The sequence below is a fragment of the Adiantum capillus-veneris genome, chromosome 21 (genome assembly GCF_014529385.1).
Source record: "Adiantum capillus-veneris isolate H3 chromosome 21, ASM1452938v2, whole genome shotgun sequence".
In the NCBI taxonomy this organism is placed as follows: Eukaryota; Viridiplantae; Streptophyta; class Polypodiopsida; order Polypodiales; family Pteridaceae; genus Adiantum; species Adiantum capillus-veneris.
Genome location: NC_140951.1, coordinates 36,994,789 through 37,020,403, shown reverse-complemented (window position 1 = coordinate 37,020,403; position 25,615 = coordinate 36,994,789). Strand labels below are relative to the sequence as shown.

Here is a 25,615-nt window from a genome sequence, read left to right as displayed (position 1 = left end):
CCTGGGGTTTATCGGCAGCCCCTCGTGACTATCCATCTTGTTGCCCCTTGCTGGCTGCTCGCATCAGCAAGGGCCCCTATCCATCTAGCCAGAGCCCCTATCGACTGCCATTAATACCATGAGTTGGAGCAGTTTTCTGACTCCGATTGGCAGGACTGTGACAGCCCCAATCCGGCATATCTTTGGCCAATCAGGTGCATCTTTACGTGTTCTCAGGTTTGCCTTTCGAATCCCCATCATCTGCACATCTTTCACTGCAATTCTAGGTGTTTTATCAGCCCCATACATGCAGCCGAGGTTGCCCTTGCATTTGGTGCATCACATCAGCCCCGAGCATCCCTTTTTAGTGGTCATCTGGTGCGCACACCGAGGAGCAACATCGACTACATCAAATCAGCCCTGGAGGTACAAGGTACGTTGAAGAGTTGCCAGCGGCTACATCATCCATTCGACTCGAGTCGAGTCTTGCTTTGAGGTATTGCATCGTGTACATCCCCTTTACACAATCTTAAGGAACTACCACATCGGCAATGGTGTGGAGGACCCTTGGGAGGTTTGGTTGGGACTCCATCGGTCTCCTCTTCTTCTTGTCTCTTTACATCTCTACCTCATCTCGTTGACTCCCTCTCTCTCAAGTATCTAAAAGAAACCATCAATAACACAAATTGCATGCATTAATGCAAGGAAACAACAAAGGATTGTGGAAGTGTGAAGTCTTGATTCTACCTACTCTCAAGTCCGCTGCATTTATCATCCCCATTTTCACATAGGCCTATGTTCTATTTGTAGCAGTTGTGGAGTTCATTCATATTGCCGCTGTATTCCATTGCTTCAAAAGAAGAAAAAGTGGTGGTAGCCATGGTCTCACAACACAGACTTGTGATACGATCGAAAAATGCATCTGAACTTGATCCAACTTTCAGTGATGTGCACAGTGGATGCCTTCTGCGAAGTGATCTTGTTTGAATCATTAATGTTGGTATTTTTATAAGATTCTTTGGTTTTTATTTTGCAGGATGCATCTTTGGGTATGGGTGATGAGGTAGAGATGGAGCTAGAAGCAAGAGTTGACATGGTAACTGCATGTTTATCTGGTACCTTTGGAAGGTTTTATTTCGTGTATATCAGCAATCTGAACCTTTCTATGGCAGATATACAATGCTGCTTCTGACAGGGCGACAGAGATGATTATGAAAAACAGACATGTATTAGATGCCTTACTGGAGCATGTTCTTGAATTTGATGCCATTTCAAAAGAGGTGTGTATTGCTTTGATGTTCCATTGTTATCAAGTTTTAGGATTTAATAGGATACTCTTGTCTATGACAAGCAAATACACTGTTTCTATGCTGGTAGTTTTTGGTGGTCTTGACCTTTTTCTCTCTATATTCTCCACTTCTTGTAGCCTAGTCTCTTTGGTGGTGGTTATTTTGTGTTGCCTAGAGGATAGTCACAAAGAATTGCCTTTGCAAGCTCTTGGAAGGGGAATGGAGAAAGTCCTCAATATGACACCACAGTTTTCGATATTTGCACTATGGACAATGTAGATTGCATCTATGCATTATCATCTTCAAGAATGAGATGGTCTGAGGTTCTTCCTTCTTTATTCCTCTTTGATTTATAGAGCGTGTTATTAAATACACTTTATGCAATGATGTCAAATCTCTGATATTGTTCTTTAACAGGCTTGTTGTTCTTGTTCTAAAGAAACCATATGTTCTCAAAAACTCCCATTTCCTTGTGACAATGGCCTGTTGGTAGTCAATGTTGGTAGTCAATGTGTGTCTCGTAATGAGATCTGTCTTGAAGAAAAAATGGTGTGTTTGTGGGAAGCCTCTACGAGACTACTCGTACCAGCCATAGGTAGCATGGCAAGAGCATTGGCAGAAACATGCCCACTTTGCAATCATGAAAGGACATGCTAAGGAAAATGATGATTGTACATCCCACTGCACAATTATAACATTGTCGATGCAAACTACAGTTTTTTTAATGTGTGGCAGATTTTCTTTCAACCAAAAGTGGCTTAAGCTTTCGGTGAGGAGTCTTCACTGATTGTAGCTGAAAGTGAGGTTTTATTTGGCTTCATATACTTCAGATTGTCTGCAGTACTTGCCTAGCTACTCCCATACTCCCCCTTGAGACCTCCACTACTCTTGGAAGAACTTCAGGACACGGAAGTTCAAGGAGTTCATCTTTGTATGGCGTTCTCTGTCACCTAAATGATAGCTGCCATCCCAAGTCCAAGCTTACAGTGTACCAAGGGTTTAGACGCCCGATTGTTTGGGTTGTTGGCTGATGGATACAAATGGATGCCCTGTGCTGGCGTGGCCAAATGACAAGAAGTTGCTGCAATGACACAATGTTCTGATCAATGCTTGTATCCGTGTTTTACCACATTGAGAGTGTACCCCCCATTTGTGTGTGCCTTTGTGTACATGTCAGATGTTTTTTCAAGCTTCTCAGTGCTGATTTTGATGTATGGGTATAGACCTTAATGTACTGCATGTTCATTTCCAGGATATAGCAAGGTTGATGATGGAGCATGGTGCCATTCATGAGAGTGAACCTTTTGTCCTTTTTCCAATTGCGGAGGTAACAGCAATTTTTAAAAGAATCTACTGTCATGATTTCTATGCGGCTTGTTAAATGAAATGCTTGTTGTCGTCTTTCATTCAAAGCAAACAGGTGGAAGAGGATATCGGCGAGCAGACTGCCAAACTTCTTGTCGCAGCTAGCTAAGTACACTATCTGAGCTATCTATCTTCAAATAAGATGGCTAGAGTTTACAGCTACAAAGTATGTCCTGCAATTCTCTCTCGATGGTTGCCGAAGGGTGGGTCGATGAGAGAGTAAAACTTTCCCTTCGAGGCAGTACCTAGACCCTCGTGTCATCCGTCAGGAGCGGAGTCACAGTTTTGAGAGCGATGCAGGTCAGCAGAAGGGGCTTTAGATGTGTGAATCTTTGGACAAGCTATGGGGATGAGACGATTAATCGCCACAAATATCGGATTCGGGGCGGGAGCTGTAACCAAACTTGCAGGCTGTGTGAAGCAATCATATCCCTTAGGAAGGATCCTAAAAGTGGCAGTTTGTGGGTGCTTGATAAAGAGGGCTCCTATCTGTGAATCACTGTCATTGAGTTTTGTAAATGACAGTAGAAAAGGCAGCAGAATAGAATTTCTATATGGGCTCTTCCATATGTTCTCCCCCCCCCCCCCCCCCCCTCACCACCACCATACCAGAGGTATCCGGAGGAAGCCAGTTTTGTACCATTCAAATGAGTGTAAATACGCGGTTTTTATGTTGGACCTTCACTGACGATGTCAATGCAATGAAAAGTTTTTATCTTGCAGATGTTTTCCTTTTCAATGTTTTGCTCTTCATCATATCTGTAGTTGTTAGATCGTGATTCTGATCTGTTAAAAATTTCCGGCTGGTTCACAGAAATAAGGACTCATAACTACAACATATGAATCTGAATTTTTACATATGCATGAGGGTTTGATACAAAATATTTGAAAGGCGGATCTAACTTCTTTAAGTCCATTCAATTGTACATTTTGATTAGGATAGGTCATAGCATTTTTCACTTACGTAAACTTATTTACTTTGAAAATAAAAAATGATATCATGAGAGCACTGGACCATCTGGGGGATAAACTGGTGCACTCATCCACCCAAATCTCTCTCTCTCTCTCTCTCTCTCTCTCTCTCTCTCTCTCTCTCTCTCTCTCTCTCTTCTTGCAAAGCTAGAATGATGGTCTATAGTGAACTATATCTTCTCTGTTGGATTTGCCAGCATCAAATATCTGCATTTAGTACTGATTTAAGTGAAGGATCCCATTGTATTCACACACAAGTCATTGCGTAGGAGGTGCTCTCTTATTGGTATCAAAGAAAATGCAATGGGCACAAGGGATGGCCGGTTGAGCCTTTTAAATGGTATTTACTGAAATATAGTCAGTTGAGCTACTTCCATGCCCCTTACTGAATAAGGCGTTTTTGTGAAACTCGCTCAACTTTTATTTTATTAGTGAATTTTGTGATTCAATTGCTTCCCCCCCCCCCCCCCCCCCCTTACTTTGGGAGGTGTTGTCCACAGACCCAAGGGAGGGTCGTAGATCGTCTCCAACACCGACTGTGAACAGCCCGAAAAATCTCAATTTTGGGGCTCTCTCTAGCTTTGGCAGTCTCCTTTATCCTGGTCAATTGAGTCACAAGCTATTATTGGTTGGCAAGCTTAATATTGACCTTTGGTCAGTATCACATGTAATAGTGAAAAATGAAGAGGAGAAATGTTGAGAACAAATTTGCCCTAGCGTTTGATAGAGGTCAAATCTCCAAGTGTACTAAATATATGCAAATTGCCACTATGAATCAGAGGTTTGTGAGATTGCAAATGTTTGCTCATAAAAGAGTTTCATGGTTTTTAAGCTCAAGTAAAAGTGGCATGGTGACCTATATGGAGAAAGGGGACTCTAGAAAGCTTATAAAAGACCTGCACGACTAGAATGTTACTGCGCACACGAGACCGACACCTTGTAGGCCTCAGAGACTGGCGCCGCTTTCGGTATTTCTTTATTCAATGTAAGATAGACACCATGTTTGATGTCTAATGCACTTTACTAGAGGGAGCAGCAATTTTGGAAAAAGAAAGATAACCCTTTCAAATGCATAAATTAAGGGTGAGTCTCGGAAATGAGAAGCTTCACGAATATGGAAAGTCGAAAAACTTTACACGTCTATACAAAGAGGTGATCAAGCATGAAGGAAATGTGCCATTTTACACTTTTATTTTATTATCTTTGGATCTTCCTTGAGCTATGTGTTTACTGATTCTCTTATTATTTAGAAGCCATTAGGAGATATAGATATAGAAGAACAAGATTTTTTAAAAAAAATAATTTTTTAAAGCCATTAGGAGATGAAGATATAGAACAAGAATATAGGTATGTACATAGATATGGATTCTTGAACAAACTCGAGAAAAGATCTTGGAGCAAGTTATTTGACTTGCTTAAGCTAGCTACCAAAAAATAGTAGAGTGCAACCAAATTGAAATAGAACATACTCAGGCAAATAAAGAAATTGTAACAGAGAATTCCCTTGACCCAATCAAGTTAGAAGAAACCCAAGTTCAAACATTGCAAACACTAATCATCAGGTTTGGAGTTTAAGACTCGTTGAATAGATCTTTGAGGTCTCTTGGGACGATGGTAAAATATTTCTTCTTCTTCTTCTCTCTCTCTCTCTCTCTCTCTCTCTCTCACTCACACACACACACACACACACACACACACACACACACACACACACACACACACACACACACACACACACACACACACACACACACACACACACACACACTCAAAGGGGAAGTTGATGCCGAGAGTAACCTCCTAAGTAACATAACCAATAAGTATGTGCAACTACACAACCTCATTGTAAACTTCAATCACAAAAGACTCTTATGCAATGCGGCAATCTCTTCTAGCTTTGAACCTTTCTCTATCTAACCATGGTTCTTTTGACATACTACATGAGCTCCTTCCCGTTTATGATCATGTGGTGTAGACAAGCTATTCCAAAGTGGCAGTGGAGCGAGTCTTGTAAAAATCAAAGTGTTTCAGAAATGTACATTGATTGGCTAATGCTTACAAACATAGGTGTTCTTGAAGTGGGAAAGTTAGAAATTTACAAACTAGATTTAACAATTTTTGAAACAAAGCTAAAGGAACACTAAAGAGAGTTTGCCTACAAAAAGAAAAACATCAACATCCTTTGTTCCCTTTCCTATGCTATCTCACACCCCTTGCAAAGCCCATAGATACTATGGCTCTTTATAGAATGAGAACAAAAGTTGAGTTGAGTATGTTACTACTATTTGTAGAATCATCCTTTCTTGAGGATAGCTCAAGAATTGCCTTTAATGAGTGAAGGGTTGGCATTTTGAGTGAAGGGTGGGCAAAATGCCACTCCATCTTTCTGTGTATCTCACTAGCCATTAATTGACAATTGGATTTTGATCATTGGACATCTTTGTGGGTAGGGGATAATATAAATAAACTAGAATTGAAACAATAATGACATTAGGTAATGTTGGCATTACCCTTATTTGGTCGTGACAAACCCCTTTGCAAATCCACTTTGCCAATGTTGTAATTTGTGGAGAAATTCCCCCACCCTTGTACTTTGGACAATCCATACTGATTTCTTTTTCTAGGAGCAACTTTGTGTGTCTAGGCCAAAGGGTCCTCTCCAATAAATCATTACATCACACAAACATTAACTTATGCATAGCATATTTTTTGAAAGGACCTTATAGTCACACTAATGTAGTGTGCTCTTGCAAGTCACCCTAGCACAAAATGTCAAATAGGCTTCCCCTCTAAACTATTGTAAAGCAGTTTGAGTTTTGGATTTTCGACCTCTTGTGTAGAATCACAGGGAGGAGGCACCTCATCACCTTGAGTTGAGGAAGCTACTAAGTTACTCTTCATGTCGGGCTCACTTGATCTTTCTCCCAATATACCTTGAGGTATACAATGAAAATTTTGAAAGTTCATTGCTAAGTAAGGCGTGACTCGGGAAGCCTCACAAGAGGAACATGCTATCAAGTCCATGGCAACCATATTGGCATACTAGGCCAAACCTATTAATTGTACATCCCAACCGCTATACATAAATTTGGTGCATGGGATTGTGCAGAACATTGATGTCAAGTTACATAGTGATGAGGAGTAAGTAGCAAAACAACATCAAAAAATACTCATGAGATCATGAAAGGGATTTTGAGCACATCAAAAGTGCCTTTGATTTATCGCAGCTGCATTGAAGTGCTTGAGATATGCTAAGAGGTGTGCTTAAAAGTGCTAAAATGTGCTTAAAATATGCTTAGAAGTTCTCAAGAGTTCCTTGCAAGTGCTTTGATTGCTGTGAATATCTCTCTTCTTTGAAGTTCTTGAAAGTGCATAAGTGCCTAGATGTGCTTAAAATTATTGAAAAGTGCATAGATAAGTACTTCGAATTTATTATAAAGTGCTTGCAAGTGCGTATACATGCTCCATTGTGCTTAGAAGTGCTTCAGGGTGCATACAAATGCCTAAAAGTCCTTGGAAGTGCAGGAAATGAAGTGGTTGAAAGTGCTCTGCAAGTGCTTTAAAGTGTTTATAAGTGTCCACAAGTGGCCAAGTGCCTCAATATGCAAAAAAATGCTTTAAAGTTATTTGGGACAAAATTGTGTGTAGAGAAGTGCTTAGAAGTGTTTTGGGGCTGAAATGTGCTTGTATATGCTTAGAATTGTTGAAATGTGAACAGTGAAATACTTCAAAGTTCTTAGAAGTGCTTGGAGGATATAAAGTGCTTGTAAATGTTTCAAAGTGCATAGATCTCATTAAATGTTTTCAACCATTTGCTCGTGGCTATGCTTGAAAGAGATTCCGTGTGGTTCACAACAATTAAGTTTCCTTAATTCCTTGTATGCCTTGAATGATAAGTAGTGATTGATCTTATGGATTCATAGGTGAGTGTGCCCAGGAGCAAAGGCTCCTTCATGGAAGATGCAATTACTTTCTTGAAGTGACAGTATAGACCCCTTCTAGTCCCTTCCCCTCCTTCTAGATCCATCAGCTCTAGAATTACATTGCATTTTAGTGGAGAATGTGTTCCTTGTGGTTAGATGCTTTAGAGTGACCACATGGTAGGAGTGTTTTACGTACCATGTATCCACAAGAACCATGGTGATGAGACTTGAGTTGAAGAATTGCTTTTGTTCCATTTTGTGCATAGATGTGTGCAACAATTTCTATCCTTTGCTTATACAATTGTTCTAATTTTTCTATTCTTTTTTATATTAAAGTGGCATCTCTACTAGCACATTTTCCACTCTCAAGGTAGGTAGCATGGCATCTAGTCTGTAGACTAAATTGAACGGAATAGTGCCCAAAACACTCTTGTAGACAACCATATGTGCCCACAATGAAAACTATAATTGCATGTCCTAATATGTTCTTCTTGAAATAACTATTTTGGTTAGGATAAGATTAATATCTTGTTTGTATGCTCAACTTGCCCATTGGCTTGCAAGTGATAGGGTGCAATCTTGATATAAATGATATTAAACTTATCTAGCAGGTGTTCAATCACTGTATTCAAGACGTGTGCCCTTGTTATGTACAATCTCAATCGACAAGCCATATCTTATAAATACATATTTATACAAGAATATTGTTGTTTTCCTCACATCATTTATCATTGTATCTTTTTCTTCAACCCACATTGTCAAATAGTGCATAGCTAAAATGATATAGTTTCTTCGTGAGAGCATCTGTAGGGTTGTCATCACTATGGATCTTGACTATCTCAATGTGCTTGCTAGCCAATATTTCCCGTATCACATGATACATGACCTCCATATGTGTCATCCCTTTATACATATGCTATGGCGAGGCCACTGGTAGGGATATCCACCAACCTACTCCACCTTACACTGTGTAATCCAACCCCCTAGTGTTCGGATTCAAAAACCCTCATGCACGACCCTCACAAAAGGCTATGTAGACACAATGACTAGCCGCAGCGCAGAAAGGACTCAACAAATCTTCTACACAATTTTGGAAATTTTGTAATGGATTCAAGAGGTATGGCCTGAAACCAATGCAAAGCCTTACCTTCTAAGGTTATCCCAAATCCTTCAAATGGAGTATGGATGCAAAAAATTATTTCTACTCTCATAACTTTTCTAAAGCTCGCTAAGTGGCTGCATGGGTAGGCTCGGACCCACTATATGACCCATTTTTTATAATCAATTGGTCTAACTCTTCAATTACATGCAACATTTGCTCTTTGGACACGGGTCCTCCATCTATGCCTTCAAACCAGTTGCTTGGTAGTGGTGACTCATTTAGCCCCTTTTTTTTTTTGGCTCTAGTGTCACCTGATTTTCCTCTATTTGTGGTGGTGTTTGCTCCTCTCACCTAGCTCTCATCATTGAGGTAGATTCATTGGGCTACACTGCCCCATTGATTGGCCATACTACCCAAATATCTATCTATTGGTCCAAAGTTTTGATCCGTTTTAGGTCCCATTTCCATAATCATGTCCCTAATAAAGTATCCCTGATATTTGGAATGTTCTACCTTTCTTGGGATCATCATAACAAAGTTATTGTTAAAATCTAAAGAGGTGCACTAGAAGGTTTGTTGCACCTTTCTTCCAAATCTTGAAAATATACATAATCTTTTATTTATATGCCCCAATTTTGCATGAGCTGTCCACAAAAAATCTATCACATTATTGTCCACCCAATATTAGACTCCTAATTTTGGGTTATCAATCGGTATACACTTTAATATTTGATGCCAATCTAATCATAACGTTCCAATTCTGACACAAGTGATCCCTCCTTGGTGGTCATGTTTGGAATCAATGTATCAACTTGCAATTCCCATTTTTCTACGATTTAGGATTTACATTCTTTAAGTATTGTACCCACTTTTGGTCTATAAAGAAGGTTTCTTGGTTGTTGGCTCTAACCTTCTTTTCAAATTCAAGACTATGGTCATCGACTCTAACCACATATTCTTCATTAGGATCCAAATAAATTTAATCTCCATGCTTGTTGGTCTTGTAAAAGGTTAATATGTGCTTAAATTGCAGTGAGGTCAAAAAACTTGAATGAGTGAAAAAGGAAGACATTTTGGAAGTTGTGTCGGAGAAAGTGCCTGACATTTCTTCAATTATGGTCTCTAAAGGTCCCCCTTGGTTAACACTCTCTTCAATGGATACTCTACTCTCGGTTTCTTGGTAGAAACTCTGATTTTCAATCCAAAAATTTTAGTCCCAATTTTGCAAAAATAGCCAAAGGAACGATTTGCAACCTTCCATTCCTAAAAACTTAGTCTCTTGTAGCAAACAATGTCCAAATGAATATTCGTGTTGAGGATACAAAATCTTAAAAATCATGTGGAGGATTCAAAAACACGTGTGGAGCCCACGTCAGAATGAATGTTCAGTCGAATGTTTTCATGACTGTGACTTCTCTGTATCTTTGTGCCTTTCTCCTTATGTGCCTTTCTCAGCTCGCTCTACAGCCCCTTGTGCACGCTGCTTATCCTTCGCTATGGATAGCAACCTAAGAAAGAGCCCAAGGAATGCAGCCCGACAGGTCTACCCCACAAAGACCCGACATTCTCCCACGAAGGTATGTCACCTCTCTCTGTCTCTCTCTGTGTTGTGTACAGCGGACCTGTGTGTAGTAGAGTACTGAGGTGTGGATACATTGATTAATGAGTATGGATTTATTCCTTTCAGAGACAGAAGTTACAGCCTCCTCCCAAAATCAGCCGCTTTGTTCACCCCAAGGATGTGGAGGTGCCATTAAAGGCATTCTACACGACAAAGGAGGATTTTAACAGGGAATATGGGTTAAGTCTTGAGGGGAAAGATGTTATGAAGTTGACAGATGCAGATGTGCCCATATCCGACTGGATGAAAGTTTTCACGTGTCTTCCAGTGAAGGAGAAAAAAGTGTCGATAAAAACAGCAAGGCCGGATCTCTACAAGGCACTCTACCAGCTCTACAAGCAGGTGTACCAATCCAAACCACCAAACTATCTGCTGGGAGTCAAGTTTACACGCGGATATGTTTATTTCGTATGCACAGGTCCGGTAAAGTGGGCTGAGCTTGCATCTGAGGTGGTGAAGAATGTGACCCATGAAGGTCACTTAGATAGGAAAAGAGAACAATGGAAGTTAGAGACTTCCCAAGTATCCACAGGCACCCCAAGTGGTTCTGCCATCTTCTTAGTAAATACCCCATCCGGAAGTACACCAGTCGGAAGTGGAATTTTTGCGACCACTCAGTCTGCCTTTAGTGTTGAATTATCCACTTCCTTGCAAGAACTTCTTGTTGAGGTTAGAAAATCTCATGACAATGTATCAGCTGAGTGTCAAAAGGCTAAGGATTCAGTGGTCAAATCTGTTGCTGATGTGCACCCTTGCGAGGGTGCCCTTGACACCATCCGAATGCACTTCCCTGATGATGCCAATGTACCAACAGGCTTGCTTGACAGCCTCCAAGAAAAATTTGGCCAAGCAAAAGCCACCCTACAGCAGGCACAGGTATGCTTTTAACTCCATCTTATTGTAGTATAATACATGTAGAGTACCATATGGTATGATTTTTCATACCTGTAGGATTATATCATATTCAGTAAGGGTAGATGACAATACCGGTAGGATGTTATCATACCGGTACGATTATACCCTACCAGTATGATTACATCCTACCGGTATGATTATATCCTACTGGTACGATGTTATCTTATCGGTAGGATTTAGGAGATAATCATACCAGTATGATAACATCCTACTGGTATGGTTACATCCGACCGGTATGGTTAGATCCAACCGGTATGATAAAATCCAACCGGTTTGTTGTTATGCTTCCGGTATACTGTTATCCTACCGGTATGATGTTACCGGGTGTTATCCTACCGGTATGATGTTATACTATCCAGTATAATAACATTATACTGGTGGGATAACATCATGCCAGCAGGATGTAATCATACCGGTATGATAACATCATTATACCGATTTTCAAGCATTCATACCGATTTTATACCTTTTTGACATTGTCTGATAACAGAGGTCTCTTGCCTACAGGAAGAATTATCCAAATGCTTGGACCGTGAGGAAACCTTTGGTCTCTATGTCACGTTTGTGACAGGCATGATTAGTCAACCAATGCTACTTGAAACCATTGTCTTGCCTGCACGAGTAACAGCTCCTGGACATAGTGTTGTTCTCATTGATGTGTGCAATGCTTGTGGTGTAAAAATTCATGATCACAATTGCTCAAGCCATGTTGTTCTTTTCCTTGTTCACATGCATACCATGCATTCTGCTATGCTCACTTGGCTGAGAAAGGAAAGTGCATGCTTAAGGATTGCCTTGGAGTTATTTCTGCAGAAGACCAATCCCTTCTAAAGAAGAAGCCAGTTGAACCATGCCCAAAAACAGGTGAGAAAATTGTTTCAATGGGTAATCAGGTGGTTGATTTTTGTCTTCTCTTATGTTTTTTCAGGTGGTTGATTTTTGTCTTCTCTGATGTTTTTTCAGAGTCAAGCTGCTTCAGAACTACTGTTGGTAAAGACACAGGGAACGATGCAGTGAGGCCTGCATACAAGACACCTGTGGAGGTATTGCTTGATGAAAATGTCCCTGGTAATGCTGAGAAACCTGTTTCGGAAACAACAGAAGAAGAACAAAACTTTGAGGTAAAGGAGCAGATTACGACTGGTGCTGAAGAGAAAACCCAGAATGAGGAAGACGATGTGTTGCTAGACAGCGTGCGGGTGACAAGATCAAAGACCCCGAGAAAACGAGGCCAACGTGGCAAGAGTAAGTTTTTTCATTGATTATGGCTCTAATAAGTGATCTCTTGCTGCACAGCTTTCTAAATCTGATGGTCGTGTAGATGTCAGGCTGGAGGGAAGTCCCGAGGAGACCCTTGCTCAGCATTTAATTAGACTGAAAAAGCGTTAAAAAAAAAGAGACCCCTCCCAGTCTTCACCTTTACATTTCTAGTAAACCATCCATTACATGATCGCACAAACAACTGTCACAGTAATAACATGGGTTTGCACGCTCGGCCAAAGGCAAGATACGGGTAGCTAAGATTACACCATACTCCATGGTGCATGGTGTGCTGTTAAAGTATCCTCTGAGTGGCCGTCCATAGTTGCGATACAAAAAAATCTTTTGTGGTGGAAGAAACTACGCTAGCAGATATAACCGTTCTGAAAAGCCTCGCTTCATTGAATGTTCTACATAATAGTATTGTGGCCCTATGCCCATACCATCACCAGACGAATATTGTTCCTAAAATTCTCTCGACCCCAAAGAGTCACCCGCGTCACTGTGCCCTGATATGTCCACCACTTCGTCTGAGTAATAGATGTTCCTAATTGCGGAAATAACTAACGTTCGTAACGGAGTAGTGTGGTTCGCTTAGTAGACTCACTTGACTGCTAAAGATGTGCAATAGATATAGCTAAAACCCTATCTCCATTATAAGTCATTTCAAATAAATATGTATGACACACCTGATGATAAAGTTAGATGTTGGCTGTAAACTCTCCGATAGCTACTCAAGACAGATACTGTACACTGGTTTGATAAAAATATGCCCGTCTTTTATAGACCTGCATTGATACCTTAACCCAATGGGTATGTGTTCAAAATGCCCATTCTTTTATCTCACCTAGTTGGGATTGGCCTATGTCTACCCTCAAAATTTATCCAAGTTGCTTTTTTTTTGACCATAGGCTCATGTGAGATCATATCAGTTATATGGATTACTGCCTATTTATATCCACCCAGTGCTGGGAGCAATTGTTCGTATGTGGACCAAGTATCAACCTTTCAAAGCAGGAAAAATAACCTTGGTGTTTACTGCAATTTTTAATTAAGCACATGTGGCTCATAATATGTTTTTTATCTATTTCTTTTATATTTTTTGATATCTTCTTTTTACATGAGCAAAAAAGGTCTTCTTGTTCTCCCTAATACTTCTGTTAGGTTGCTTCTGATTACTCCTCTGCATTGCTTTCTCTGTCAGTGCCTGTCGCACGCTTTCTTCTGCATAGTAGGAGAGTTTTAGCAGGCTATTGTTGGAGGCTGTTGATCTCTGTGCTGGCTTCTAGCTTCCGGATCTCGTGCTGAGTATAATCCCGGGAAAGGGGGTCTTGAAGGCCGACCTCGATGGCGGGGCTACCTAGCCAATTTCGGGGCCCTTCTGCTAAGGAGTGGCAGCATTATTACCTATAAATACCTCAGAAGGTGAGTACCTATGCTCACTTAGCATCGTGTTATGTGACTTCTGTTGTGCATTCAATTTTTCTTTGTTGTGGTGACTTCATCATGCCGAAAAAAACTGAGAAAGTTGTGATGGAATCATCTTCATCAAGTCTATAGGTTATCTAGATCTACTGTTCTCTTTAAATTTTTTTAAAATTGTGATCTAGACTGCTTTTGCTTAATTGTAGAAGGTACTTCAAATTGATGATTGGCAGTATTTTAAACATTGGTTAATTTGACTGTTTTTTCAATTAAATCTATAGCATGAGAAGTGGGTTTGACTGGTATACTTGATGAAATTGGGGTACCGTGACTGGGCTAATTGCTGCCAGAGCTCGAGACTAAAATGTGGTGTCTCTGGTTGATTACTACGGTACAGCCAAGTTGGATAAAATTTGTTGAAGCTGTTCTTATCCTTATAAAGTGGAATTTCTGATAAGATGCTTGAAAACTTGAAAGCTTTTTCTATAGACATGTTTTTTGCCGGGTTTTTTACTTACAGGATGTAACTTAGGATGCTAAATGCATTTTGCCTTAAAGTAATGGGTCGCCAACTGTATGAAGTCCTAAGCATGGCTATTTCGAATTTGACCTTTACCTACTCTCTTCGATCTGTACATGGGAGTATGGGTGCATACCTGCATGATGTTATATGAAAAATTTAAAATGATTTCTCCAGCTTACTTTGTAGACTTTGATTGAAATACTGATGGTAAATTTTCTAGTCATTCTTATGCGTAAAGGACATTTTTACTTAGCCAAGGTAAGTCTTGGTGTGTATCTTTGGCTGGGTTACTGTTCACAGGAATTAGACCTTCCTTGTAGGTCTTACTGAGATTGACTCAGATCTTACTTAATGGGTTACTCATAATAAAGAGTTGGCATGGTTCTGTTCTTTCTGGCGCGTACGGGCTTGGATATTATGAAGCCTAACATTATGACATGGCCTACTGGTTTGCTTCATCTCCTAGTCTACTGGGTAAGTATTGTTTTGGCTATCTTGAAGCCTTAAAAACAGTATAAGCTGGAAGACTTGGCTAAAAAGAAGATGCTTAAATTTGATAATTTGTTAATTAGACAGAATTGTTTTTAAAAAAATATAACTCTATGTTTCTGGGGATGTGATTCCAGCTGGATTACTTGAAGAAATTGAGTTTTTTTTTTAATGTTGAGAGATGCCAAATCTCGAAACTATTTCACCAGTTGGTCATGTGGGACACCGAGATATGGAAAAATTAGTTGAAATTTTTATGAGCATCTGAATAATGGGGTGTCGATTAAAAGAAAAAAATAGAATGTTGTTTTGCCAGCTGATGTTTATGGCAAGATGGATCACCTCTCAAAGTGTGTAACATGTCAATACTGATACATCTTGCCTTTAAATGGGTTGGGTCACCATCCTTAATAAATCCTAAACAACAAATTACATATAGAAGAACTGTTTGTTTTTTCATTGTGACTTGGATAACAACTGGGATGCCCACCAGCACCTATGTACATTCACGTGCTAACGAATTGTTTTCTTGTGGCTATGGATGCAGGTGAGGGCTACCTTCTTTGATAAAAACATTTAGTTCTATGTAGTAGATGACTGGTTGCTGTTCGCTTACCTTGAAGCAACATCACTCAGAATCTGGGATGACTGTTTCCCATGTTTTACTTCGTTATCTTCACTACCTTGTACAAAATTTATTTTCAAATGCAAATAAATTATTGTATAAATCCATTGTATTTTCCTAGAATTATTGGTCTATGAACTATAGTGTTCGTTTGCGTATATATTATATATATATAATTAGAACTACTACACACGCACACACACGCACACACACACACACACACACACAGAACACGATATACGTCCATGGGAAAGCAGCCACTTAATGGCTTTAGTACTTAAAACTAGAAGTAGGTTACAAAGGGATTATACCCTTAATGGAGCTCTGGCCTTGCCTCACTCTCACCACCTCACACACACCTTGTTGCATCAAGTTCACAATGCACCACAATAAATTTTGTGTGTAGAAGAGGCCTCCTTTTATAGGCCAAAAGGGATGCCCTCTCTCATGGGAGACAACCGTGTGTAACGCCCTTGTGTAGTGTCATAATAACTAATATCTAATTCTCCTAAATGATTTTCTCATGTTAAACTGATCATTTAATATGGGGAAGTACCAAGAAAAAGCTAGAATATTGGTTAAGCTGGCAGACCGATCACAATAGGGATCCAAAGGAGGGAAAATAAGGATCCAAAGGGGGGGACATCTGCAAAAAATCAATGTGCAACAATGGGCTTCACAGACCCTAAGGTTCAGTCCCTTAAGACTTCCAAAATGCTAAGGTTCCAAAATTCAAAGGTTATGTCAAATGGTCCAACCCTAGGGAAAATTGGCTGCTTTGAGTGTACACAAAAGTCTTTGCAAGCTCCTACATAGGAGGGGGCAAGCCCTTTTAGTAGAGGATGAGAGAAAAACACACACACACACACACACACACACACACACACACACACACACACACACACACACACACACACACACACACACACACACACACTTACTTATGCAAGCCCCTTTACACAAAGGGCATAGTGGATACATGTCAGCTCCCTAGGCCAATTGCCCACAAGGTGCACTCAAATCCTATTGGATGTCCATAGAGGTGGACCAATGAGAAATAGGCTAGAGTAAATATACTTTAATTCATTTAAAAACACGTGATAAAAGAACCAATAATAATTAAGCTCTCTAGAAGACTATTGGACAGTCTTCAAGGGGTCCAATGAGCATTCATCAGCCCAATGGCTTGCCTGCTTCCTATTGGCCAGAAGACAAAGGGGTCCAATGTACCTAAAGGTCTCACAGAAGGGAAAAGGGGGACACTTGTCACAAGGCTATCACTTATGCTTCTCAATTATGATTGGCTAAGCTTTGCAGGGTCCAATGAGGTGCCAACAAGAGTATTTTGCAAGAGGGGTCGACCAAGAGAGAGAGGGGGACTGATTTTGGCAAAGCATTATCACACACACACACACACACACACACACACAATCTCATGTGTGGAGCAAGAAGACTCTCTCTCTCTCTCCTTCTCAAGCTTTAATGGAAAGCTCATCATCTACTCCAAGCTTGTGAGAAGGGAGGCCTACACCAACAACTCTTGGCTTGTGATGAAAATCCAACCAAGAGCCAAGCTTCAATGCATGCTCATCTCCTCTACCATGCTAATTACTTATGCTAAGCTTTTATGAGTGATTATGTGAGGAGATATAATTCTTTCTCCCAAGACTACTCCTTCTTCCTCTCAATCTACTCTCATACCCCGCTAGCTCTCACCATCTTCGAAGGTGTGTGAGGTCTTGGGTGATCCACCCCCACACTCACACTTTAATCTTGTTTCCTTATTACTACCACATGGTTGTTCATAACACAAAGTTCTTTTATTAGATTTCCCATCACAAGTTTATTCAAACAACACCTCAACAATAAAAAAGAGCACCAAGGCTATCTTTTCTAGGAAAAACTCGACATACAACACTACTTCATAATTATTCAAATACTCCAAAATCATAGAAAATTCTTCTGATGAATGTTCACTCCACCCATTTGTTACCATATACATGTGGTAGTGATGTGTGTGAACACACTAGGACCATCGGGGTATTTTTTCCCTCTTTAGGAGGTTTTTTCCCCCCAGCATTGTATATACACCCATCACTCTAGGGCTATCTATCTTTCCATAGCACACTAAGTAACACACTCTCTATTGTGTGCCTTGAGCTTCCTTCGTCTTCTCCAAGCTCTGTGTGTTTCTCTGCAACCCTAATTCCAACAATTGGTATCAGAGCAGGTCACGTCCTCCCGGGCTTAGTCGCCAGCTGCTCCAGCACACTCCTGCTCACTTTCTCATATTTTAGTGAGCTTTGGCGAGCGTTTGCAGGTCGACAAAAATTTTGGGCAAGCTCGAAGACCTTGGTCTGCTCAGAATTTTGATTTAGGCTCATTTCGGCCTCTGTTTCCACTACAGACAGTACTGCATAGGCTGTTTCGTCATTTTGTGCAGATTTTCTATCAGTGCCGTTTTCTGCACAACAGGTGCCTTATAGTATTCTACGGTTTGTGCTATATAGCACAGGTTGTTCCCGCTCCGTTTCTCCTATTTTCGGGCAGTTTTCACATCAGGTGCAACATTTACCATGGCTGACAACAACAACACAGATGTGTTCAAGATGTTTGTTGCTGAGGACACGTTGGATGGGGACAACTACCCTATGTGGGCTTATATGATGCAACATGTTCTTGTGTCAAAGGGTGTCTGGAACATTGTGCAGGGCATTGATGTACGTCCTGGTTCTGAGGATGTAGGCGATGTTGAGGATGTTGCAAGTCTTGCTACAAGGATTGCAGCTGTTAGAGTTGTTTTGCCTATGGCAGAACAAGCTCGTTGGGATGTTAAGGATGCGTAGGCTCATGCGTTGATTGCGTTGTCTGTGAAGCGCACCATTGTTCCTCACATCCGTTCAGCAAAATCTGTAAAACAGGCTTGGGATATTTTAGCAGGTCTTTATGCAAGCCGCAATGAGGCTAAAATTGCTTTGCTGCGTAAAGAGCTGGATTCGAAGATTATGCATGAGGAAGATGATATGGACACTTTCCTTGCTAGTGTCAAGGATATCAATGAGTAGCTTATTTCTGTAGGTGAAGTCATTTCAGACAGTTCCCTTGTGCAGACTATTCTTGATGCCTTACCAGATTCCTACTACACTTTTGCTAGTACTTGGAGACTGATGACCCAAGGAAATCTTGAAGTTGTCAAGTTTGATGCATTATGCACATTGCTGTTGCAAGAGTCACTTTCTAGAAAAAACAGGGTTAGGCAGCGTGCAGTTGAACATGCTTTTATTGCTTCTCAAAGAAAGGGTGGTAACAGTAATGCAGCCACTTCTTATGGTTCTGCTTCGAGTGGCAAAAATTCTGTTCCTAATGCTTCTGCTAGCAGTACTTCGTCTGGTATTTCTGGTGATAAGGGCAAAAAGAAGATGCGTTGCCATTATTGTAAAGCCAATGATCACTTGATCAAGTCGTGTCCTAAGTTGAAGGCCAAAGAGGATAAGAAGAAAGAGGGTGGTTCCACTACAAATGCAGCCATTGTTGAGTCTTCTGTGAAAGGAGACTGTGATGCTGATGTTGATGCAGAATGGGCTTTTAGCGCAGAGTGCACTTACAATCCTACTGTCCATGATGCATGCTTGTCAGTTGCTGCAGATTCACATGTGTGGTATTTCGACAGTGGTGCTACAAAGCACATTACCTCACATCGTGAGTTGTTTACCTCTCTCGAGTCTGTCCCTCATGGGAATTCAGTCACTTGTGCCAACAACGCCTTTTATCCAGTTCAGGGAGTTGGAAAGATTGTGCTCACTGCTGCTAATGGCAGTTCCTTCACACTTGTTGATGCACTTTACGTACTTGGGATCAAGAAAAATCTCTTGTCTGTATCCGCACTTGCTAGACTTGGACTTGTAGTCAAATTTGTGGATGACACATGTACAGTTCATGATCTCAGTTTCGGTGATGAAATTGTTGCATCTGGGCTTTTGTGCCGTGGGCTGTATAAGCTCACTTTGTATGACAAGTGTGGACAAAATTTTGCAAATGCTGTTGCAGATTCAAGGGCTATTTCAGATGCAAAACTCTGGCATGCACGTTTTGGTCATTTGAATTTTGCCAGTTTGTTGCGTTTGCAGAAATCTAATATGGTTGCTTCTTTGCCACCTCTTGAAGCACCTGTCAAACATGTTTGTGAAGGCTGTATTTTGGGTAAGATGCAGCGTTCTAAATTTCCAAAGGATGGTTCAGTTCGGGCCACATGCAGGTTGCAGCTTGTGCATAGTGATGTTTGTGGGCCCATGAAAACTCCGTCCTTGGGCAATTACCTGTACTTCGTGACTTTCATTGATGATTACTCCAGGAATGCATGGGTATTTCCGCTTAAAGCGAAGTCCGAAGTTTTTATGTGCTTCAAACAATTTCTGGCTATGGCTGAAAATGTCTCGAAATGTACTATGGGCACCCTCCGTTCTGATCGAGGGGGGGAGTATATGTCTCATGAATTTAATGCATTTCTAGCTAGCCGTGGGATAAAACACCAATGTACAATGCCTTATACACCTCAGCAAAATGGTGTTGCTGAGAGGAAAAACAAGTCACTGACGGAAATGACACGATGTATGGTCAAAATTCAAGCTTTGCCGCATTCTTTTTGGCTTGAGGCCATCATGTGTGCCACTTATGTACTTAACAGGTTTCCTACAACAGCTTTTCAGTCTATTACTCCATATGAAGCATGGCATGATAGAAAGCCTTCTATTGAGAAAATGCGTGTTTTTGGCTGTTTGGCATATGCTTTGGTGCCACAAGTGCAGCACAGAAAACTGGATGATAAGGTTGTCAAATGTATTTTTGTTGGTTATAGTGCTGAAAGCAAAGGTTATAGGTTGTATCATCCGCAAACAAAATGTATTCTGGTTTCTCGGGATGTAGTGTTTGTGGAAGATTCTGTTCAGCCCTTGTTGTCATGTACTAGAGACAGTAATGTAAGCTCACAGGACATTTATGACACTTTGTTGCCTCTTTTCAATGGTGGAAATACGAATGTAAGTTCCAATGAGGCAAATGTACAACCTATGGGGGTTTCTAAAAATGTTTTAGAACAGCCTATTACTGATGCAGATGTACATGATGTACTTGATCAGGAAAGGGCTGAAAATGAGCAGGCTAGAGGTATGCCAAAATGGCTGGTGCACACTTTGCGTGATAGTAAATTGGATGCACCTTTGTCTAGTCGTACTCGTTTAGGCTCTCGCCATGCATCTTATGCATCAGATTGTTATGCTTTGGCTGTGTCTAGCTTACATGATGTTGAGGAGCCTCTTTCTTTTGATGAAGCACAGAATTCAGAAAATTGGATGGCTGCCATGCAATCAGAATATGATGCACTTATAGAAAATGACACATGGACTTTATGTGATTTGCCTCCTGGCAAAAAGGCCATTGGTACGAAGTGGGTTTACAAGTTGAAACGCAAGCCGGATGGTGAGATCGATTGCCATAAGGCTCAATCGACTTGTTGCAAAAGGTTATGCACAGCAAAAAGGCATAGACTATGAAGAGACTTTTGCTCCAACTTGTCGTATGACTACTGTGCATTTTCTATGTGCATTGGCAGATCATTTTGGTTTATGTAACGCAGCCTCGCGGTTTTTTCCTAAAAGGACAAGAGGACAAAGTGTACAAATGTAACAAGGCTTTGTATGGGTTGAAGCAATCTCCTCGTGCTTGGTATGAGAAAGCTGACACTCATTTGGTCAAACAAGGCTTTCGTAACAATCTAACAAAAAGCACATTGTATGTAAAGCGTGAGGGTGATGTACTTCTCATTGTGGTTCTTTATGTTGATGATTTGCTGATCACTGGACCAAATGAGAGACATATTGCTAAATTTAAGGCTGATTTGAATGCTACTTTCAATATGAAAGATTTGGGGCTGTTGCATCATTACTTGGGTATACAGTTTAAGCAGTGTGATGGTGGTATTGCCTTGTGTCAAAAAAGTTACATAGAGACATTGCTATGTAAGTTTGGACTTGAGGATTGCAAACCTATTGCCACTCCCATGGAAACAGGTTTGAAGTTGAGTCTACATTATGCTGGCGATCCTGCTGATGTCACTCTTTACCAAACTACTATTGGCTGCCTCATTTATGTATGCAACACGAGGCCGGATATTTAGTTTCCAGTCTCACAGGTCAGCAGATTTATGGAAAGCCCAGGGTCTAAGCATTGGCAGGCTGTCAAGAGAATTTTCCGCTACCTTAGTGGCACTTTACATCTTGGCTTGTTTTATCACAAGGGGGGATCATTGCCACCAGACTTACATGCTTTTTCGGACTCAGATTGGGCTGGTTGTTTTGACATGCGAGTGTCCACAAGTGGTTTTTGTTTCATGCTTGGCAGTTCATGTATATCATGGTTGAGCAAGAAGCAACCTACTGTGGCCACTTCGAGTTGTGAGGCTGAGTACAAGGCAGTCTTCACAGCAACGGTTGAGTGTGTATGGCTCAGACGCCTTATGGCTGATTTGGGTGTTGGACAGGACACTGCCAACACTATCTACACTGACAGTCAGAGCGCATTGGCAGTTGCCAGGAACCCAGTTTTTCATGCTCGCACAAATCACATTGAGGTGCATTACCACTATGTCAGGGAGAGGCTCTCAGCAGGAGGGATGAGCTTGGCTTATGTGCCAACACAGAACAACCTTGCAGATCTTTTCACAAAGGCATTGTCTCGTGAGCAGCTTGAAGCTTTCCGCAAAGCTTTGGGCTTACTCCCCTTTGTGGACTGATCCTGTCCTCAGGGCATGGCACTTCCCTTTACTCATGTGCCATCTCTCGTTCACCGCATCACTCCAGGGGGGATTTGTTACCATATACATGTGGTAGTGATGTGTGTGAGCACACTAGGACCGCCGGGGCATTTTTTCCCTCTTTAGGAGGTTTTCTCCCCCGAGCATTGTATATACGCCCATCACTCTAGGGCTATCTATCTTTCCATAGCAAACGAAGTAACACACTCTCTATTGTGTGCCTTGAGCTTCCTTCGTCTTGTCCAAGCTGTGTGTGTTTCTTTGCAACCCTAATTCCAACACCATTGTCATTGGCTGCATATACAACCTAAAGTGCTACACCTCCTGGAGTAACCCTTCAGGCGAGTCACATTATATGTCCATAGAAATCACTAAGCAGTCTCATAGAAATCGATTAGCATTATACATAGAAATGCATAGCTCCTGCATAGAAACTGTTAAGTATGGAGTCTGATATGTAACCTCATGTTTAGAGTCATTCTTTCCAAAACAAATGGGTCCATGGCTATGAGCATCCATGGACATCCTTACACATGCACATACGTTCACATGCCCATGCACATGCACATGCACATGGATACAAATACATACCTTAGAATCACAAAGTAAATCTATTAGCTTTAGAATAAGAACTAATAAACTAGGGTGAGCTTAGCTTATCAAAATTCAATTTTGAAAAATTAATTTTTAAGAAGAGCTTGATAACAATAAGCTAAAGAGTCGGACACCTCCTATCATTAGCAGTTTTTGGAGCAGACAACTATTCTTATGGAAATTTTGGGTGGGGTAGATTTAGATGAGAGGATCACATCTAGATAGGTGCAAGCACCTTGAAACTTAATATTTTTGGATAAAAGTGACAAAAAAGTTAAAATCTTATTTAGGAAAATCCTACCTTTAATACATACATCAATAGCTCATCAAAGGGTAAAAATTGCTATTCCAGCAAGTCAGAACCCTACTTCAGCTGGCCCCTTGAGCTACCCCTAGCTTCATAGGGCGCTTGCTCTTGCTATCTCACATGTAGAGGTGTGTTAACCTCACTTGCTTTCCAAAGGTTAAAAGTACTTCCATGCCAACTTTGGGTGCTACACCTCATGTAACCTCATGTTTAGAGTCATTCTTTCCAAAACAAATGGGTCCATGGCTATGAGCATCCATGGACATCCATACACATGCACATACGTTCACATGCCCATGCACATGCACATGCACATGCATACAAATACATACCTTAGAATCACAAAGTAAATCTATTAGCTTTATAATAAGAACTAATAAACTAGGTGAGCTTAGATTATCAAAATTCAATTTTGAAAAATTAATTTTTAAGAAGAGCTTGATAACAATGAGCTAAAGATTCGGATGCATACACCTCCTATCATTAGCAGTTTTTGGAGCAGACAACTATTTTTATGGAAATTTTGGGTGGGGTAGATTTAGATGAGAGGATCACATCTAGATAGGTGCAAGCACCTTGAAACTTAATATTTTTGGATAAAAGTGACAAAAAAGGTAAAATCTTATTTAGGAAAATCCTACCTTTAATACATACATCAATAGCTCATCAAAGGGTAAAAATTGCTAAAAATAGAAACTTTTTATTTATGATCGAAATGACATGATAATTTTATTTTGCATGGAGACCCCTCTGCTAGGGTGGTGGAGACCTTACATCCTCCCCAACATAAAATTTTTTGAATGTCCTCATCTCAATATTAAATTGGGATAATCTTTACAAAGAGATGTTTCGTGTTCCCATGTTGCATCTTCCTTAGGGAAGTCTTTCCACTTGACTAGGTGCTCGTTGATGCTTCTCTTCCTGAGCTTCCTTTCCCAAGTTTCTAGTACATAGTCAGATTGAAGTTCAAGGACTCCTTGGGTTGGAACAACTATTTGCTTGGTATCCAAAAGTTTATCAGAGTGGTTAGAAACATAACGTTTTAGTAGACTAACATGGGAGACATCATGAATTTTGAGGTTAGAGGGTAGCCTTAACTTTTAAGCTTGACCACTTACTGCTTTGACAATTTCATAAGGTCCACAATATCTTGGGCTGAGCTTCTTGTATTTTCCCAAAGATAGGTTGATTGTCTTGGGTCTGACTTGAAGGAATACCTTATCTCCTTCTTTTAAAAGTTTGATCTGATATCCTCTTATCCGCATAATGCTTTTGTCTATCTTGAGCAGCTTGAATATCCTTACAAATAGCTTTTGTTTGGGCTTCCATATCTTTGAGCATTTGCTTTGAGGCATCCACCTTAAAAATAGGATCTGAGAAATTTAAGGGAGCTAAATATTTTTGACCGTATCATAGCTCTGAATGGGGACATGCCTATGCATCTATGGTCAGAGGAATTGTAGGCATATTCTACCAAAGGGAGATATTGAATCCACTTTCTTGGTTCCTACAAATAATAAGCCCTACGAATATGCTCAATCACCTAGTTTACTCTTTTTGTCTGACCATCTGTCTGAGGATGATATGTTGTGCTAAAACATAGTTGTGTTCCAATAGCTTGAAAGAGAGAGGTCCATAACTTTAAGGTAAATTTTGCATCCCTGTCATTGACAATTCTCTTTGGTAGACCATGGAGTCTAAATATATCCTTAATGAAGATTCTACTCAGATGAAGTTTTAAGGGAATGGGCCTATGCTTGTCTTATTAGGTCAACATGTATAACAATACAAAATCATAAATGTATCTTACTGGATTAGCAACGTGTTCGACTACCTCCCATGGCTGAGGTTGGGCTGCTTGAACTTCTTTTGCAGTCAATACCTTCACTTGAGCTATGATTGGAGTAGTTGATACCTTTGTTTGCATCTTCTTTGGAGGAGGAATGATAGGAGCATCCTTGGAGCTTGGAGTCACTCGCTTAGGGGCCATCGTATTGTGATAGAGAAAATAAAAGCTTTGTCGCATGAAAAGCAGAGTTATGGCTTCCTAGCTTGCCAAGAAGAGAGAGAAAGAGAGGGAGAGAGAGAGAGAGAGAGAGAGAGAGAGAGAGAGAGAGAGAGAGAGAGAGAGAGAGAGAGAATCCAACAATCAGAGGGACAACACGATGGAGGTAGAGATGGAGATGGAGATGGGTTGAGGATAAGATCTTGAGGGAGAGAAGGTAACTCCGACGTCAAGGAAGGCAAGAGAGCTTTCGCTTCTCAAAACTTATGTGTGTGTGTTTTGAAAGTGAAGGGAGAGAGGTCTTTATGTAGGCTCTCAAGGCCAAGAGAGAGTTCTAAGAATAGCAAAAAGTAGAAAGATAAGTTTGCACTCATTCGCTGCTTTATATATTTATATATTTATTTATCTATCTT

General features: G+C 40.6%; 1 protein-coding gene across 2 annotated transcripts in view; it reads left to right on the top strand.

The window, feature by feature from the left end:
• LOC147430791 (putative inactive ATP-dependent zinc metalloprotease FTSHI 5, chloroplastic) overlaps window positions 1-3,357 on the top strand; it is a 122,596-nt gene extending 119,239 nt beyond the window's left edge. The window contains exons 16-19 of one of the 2 annotated variants that reach the window (XM_086493348.1): window positions 1,016-1,075; window positions 1,152-1,259; window positions 2,521-2,595; window positions 2,689-3,357. In XM_086493348.1, the coding sequence (XP_086349474.1) occupies window positions 1,016-1,075; window positions 1,152-1,259; window positions 2,521-2,595; window positions 2,689-2,742 (297 nt within the window). In that variant the 3' untranslated portion in view covers window positions 2,743-3,357. Of the gene's footprint in view, window positions 1-1,015; window positions 1,076-1,151; window positions 1,260-2,520; window positions 2,596-2,681 lie in introns of both variants that reach the window. The other variant, XM_086493347.1, reaches the window with a different exon arrangement.
• The last annotated feature ends 22,258 nt before the right edge of the window (window positions 3,358-25,615 follow it).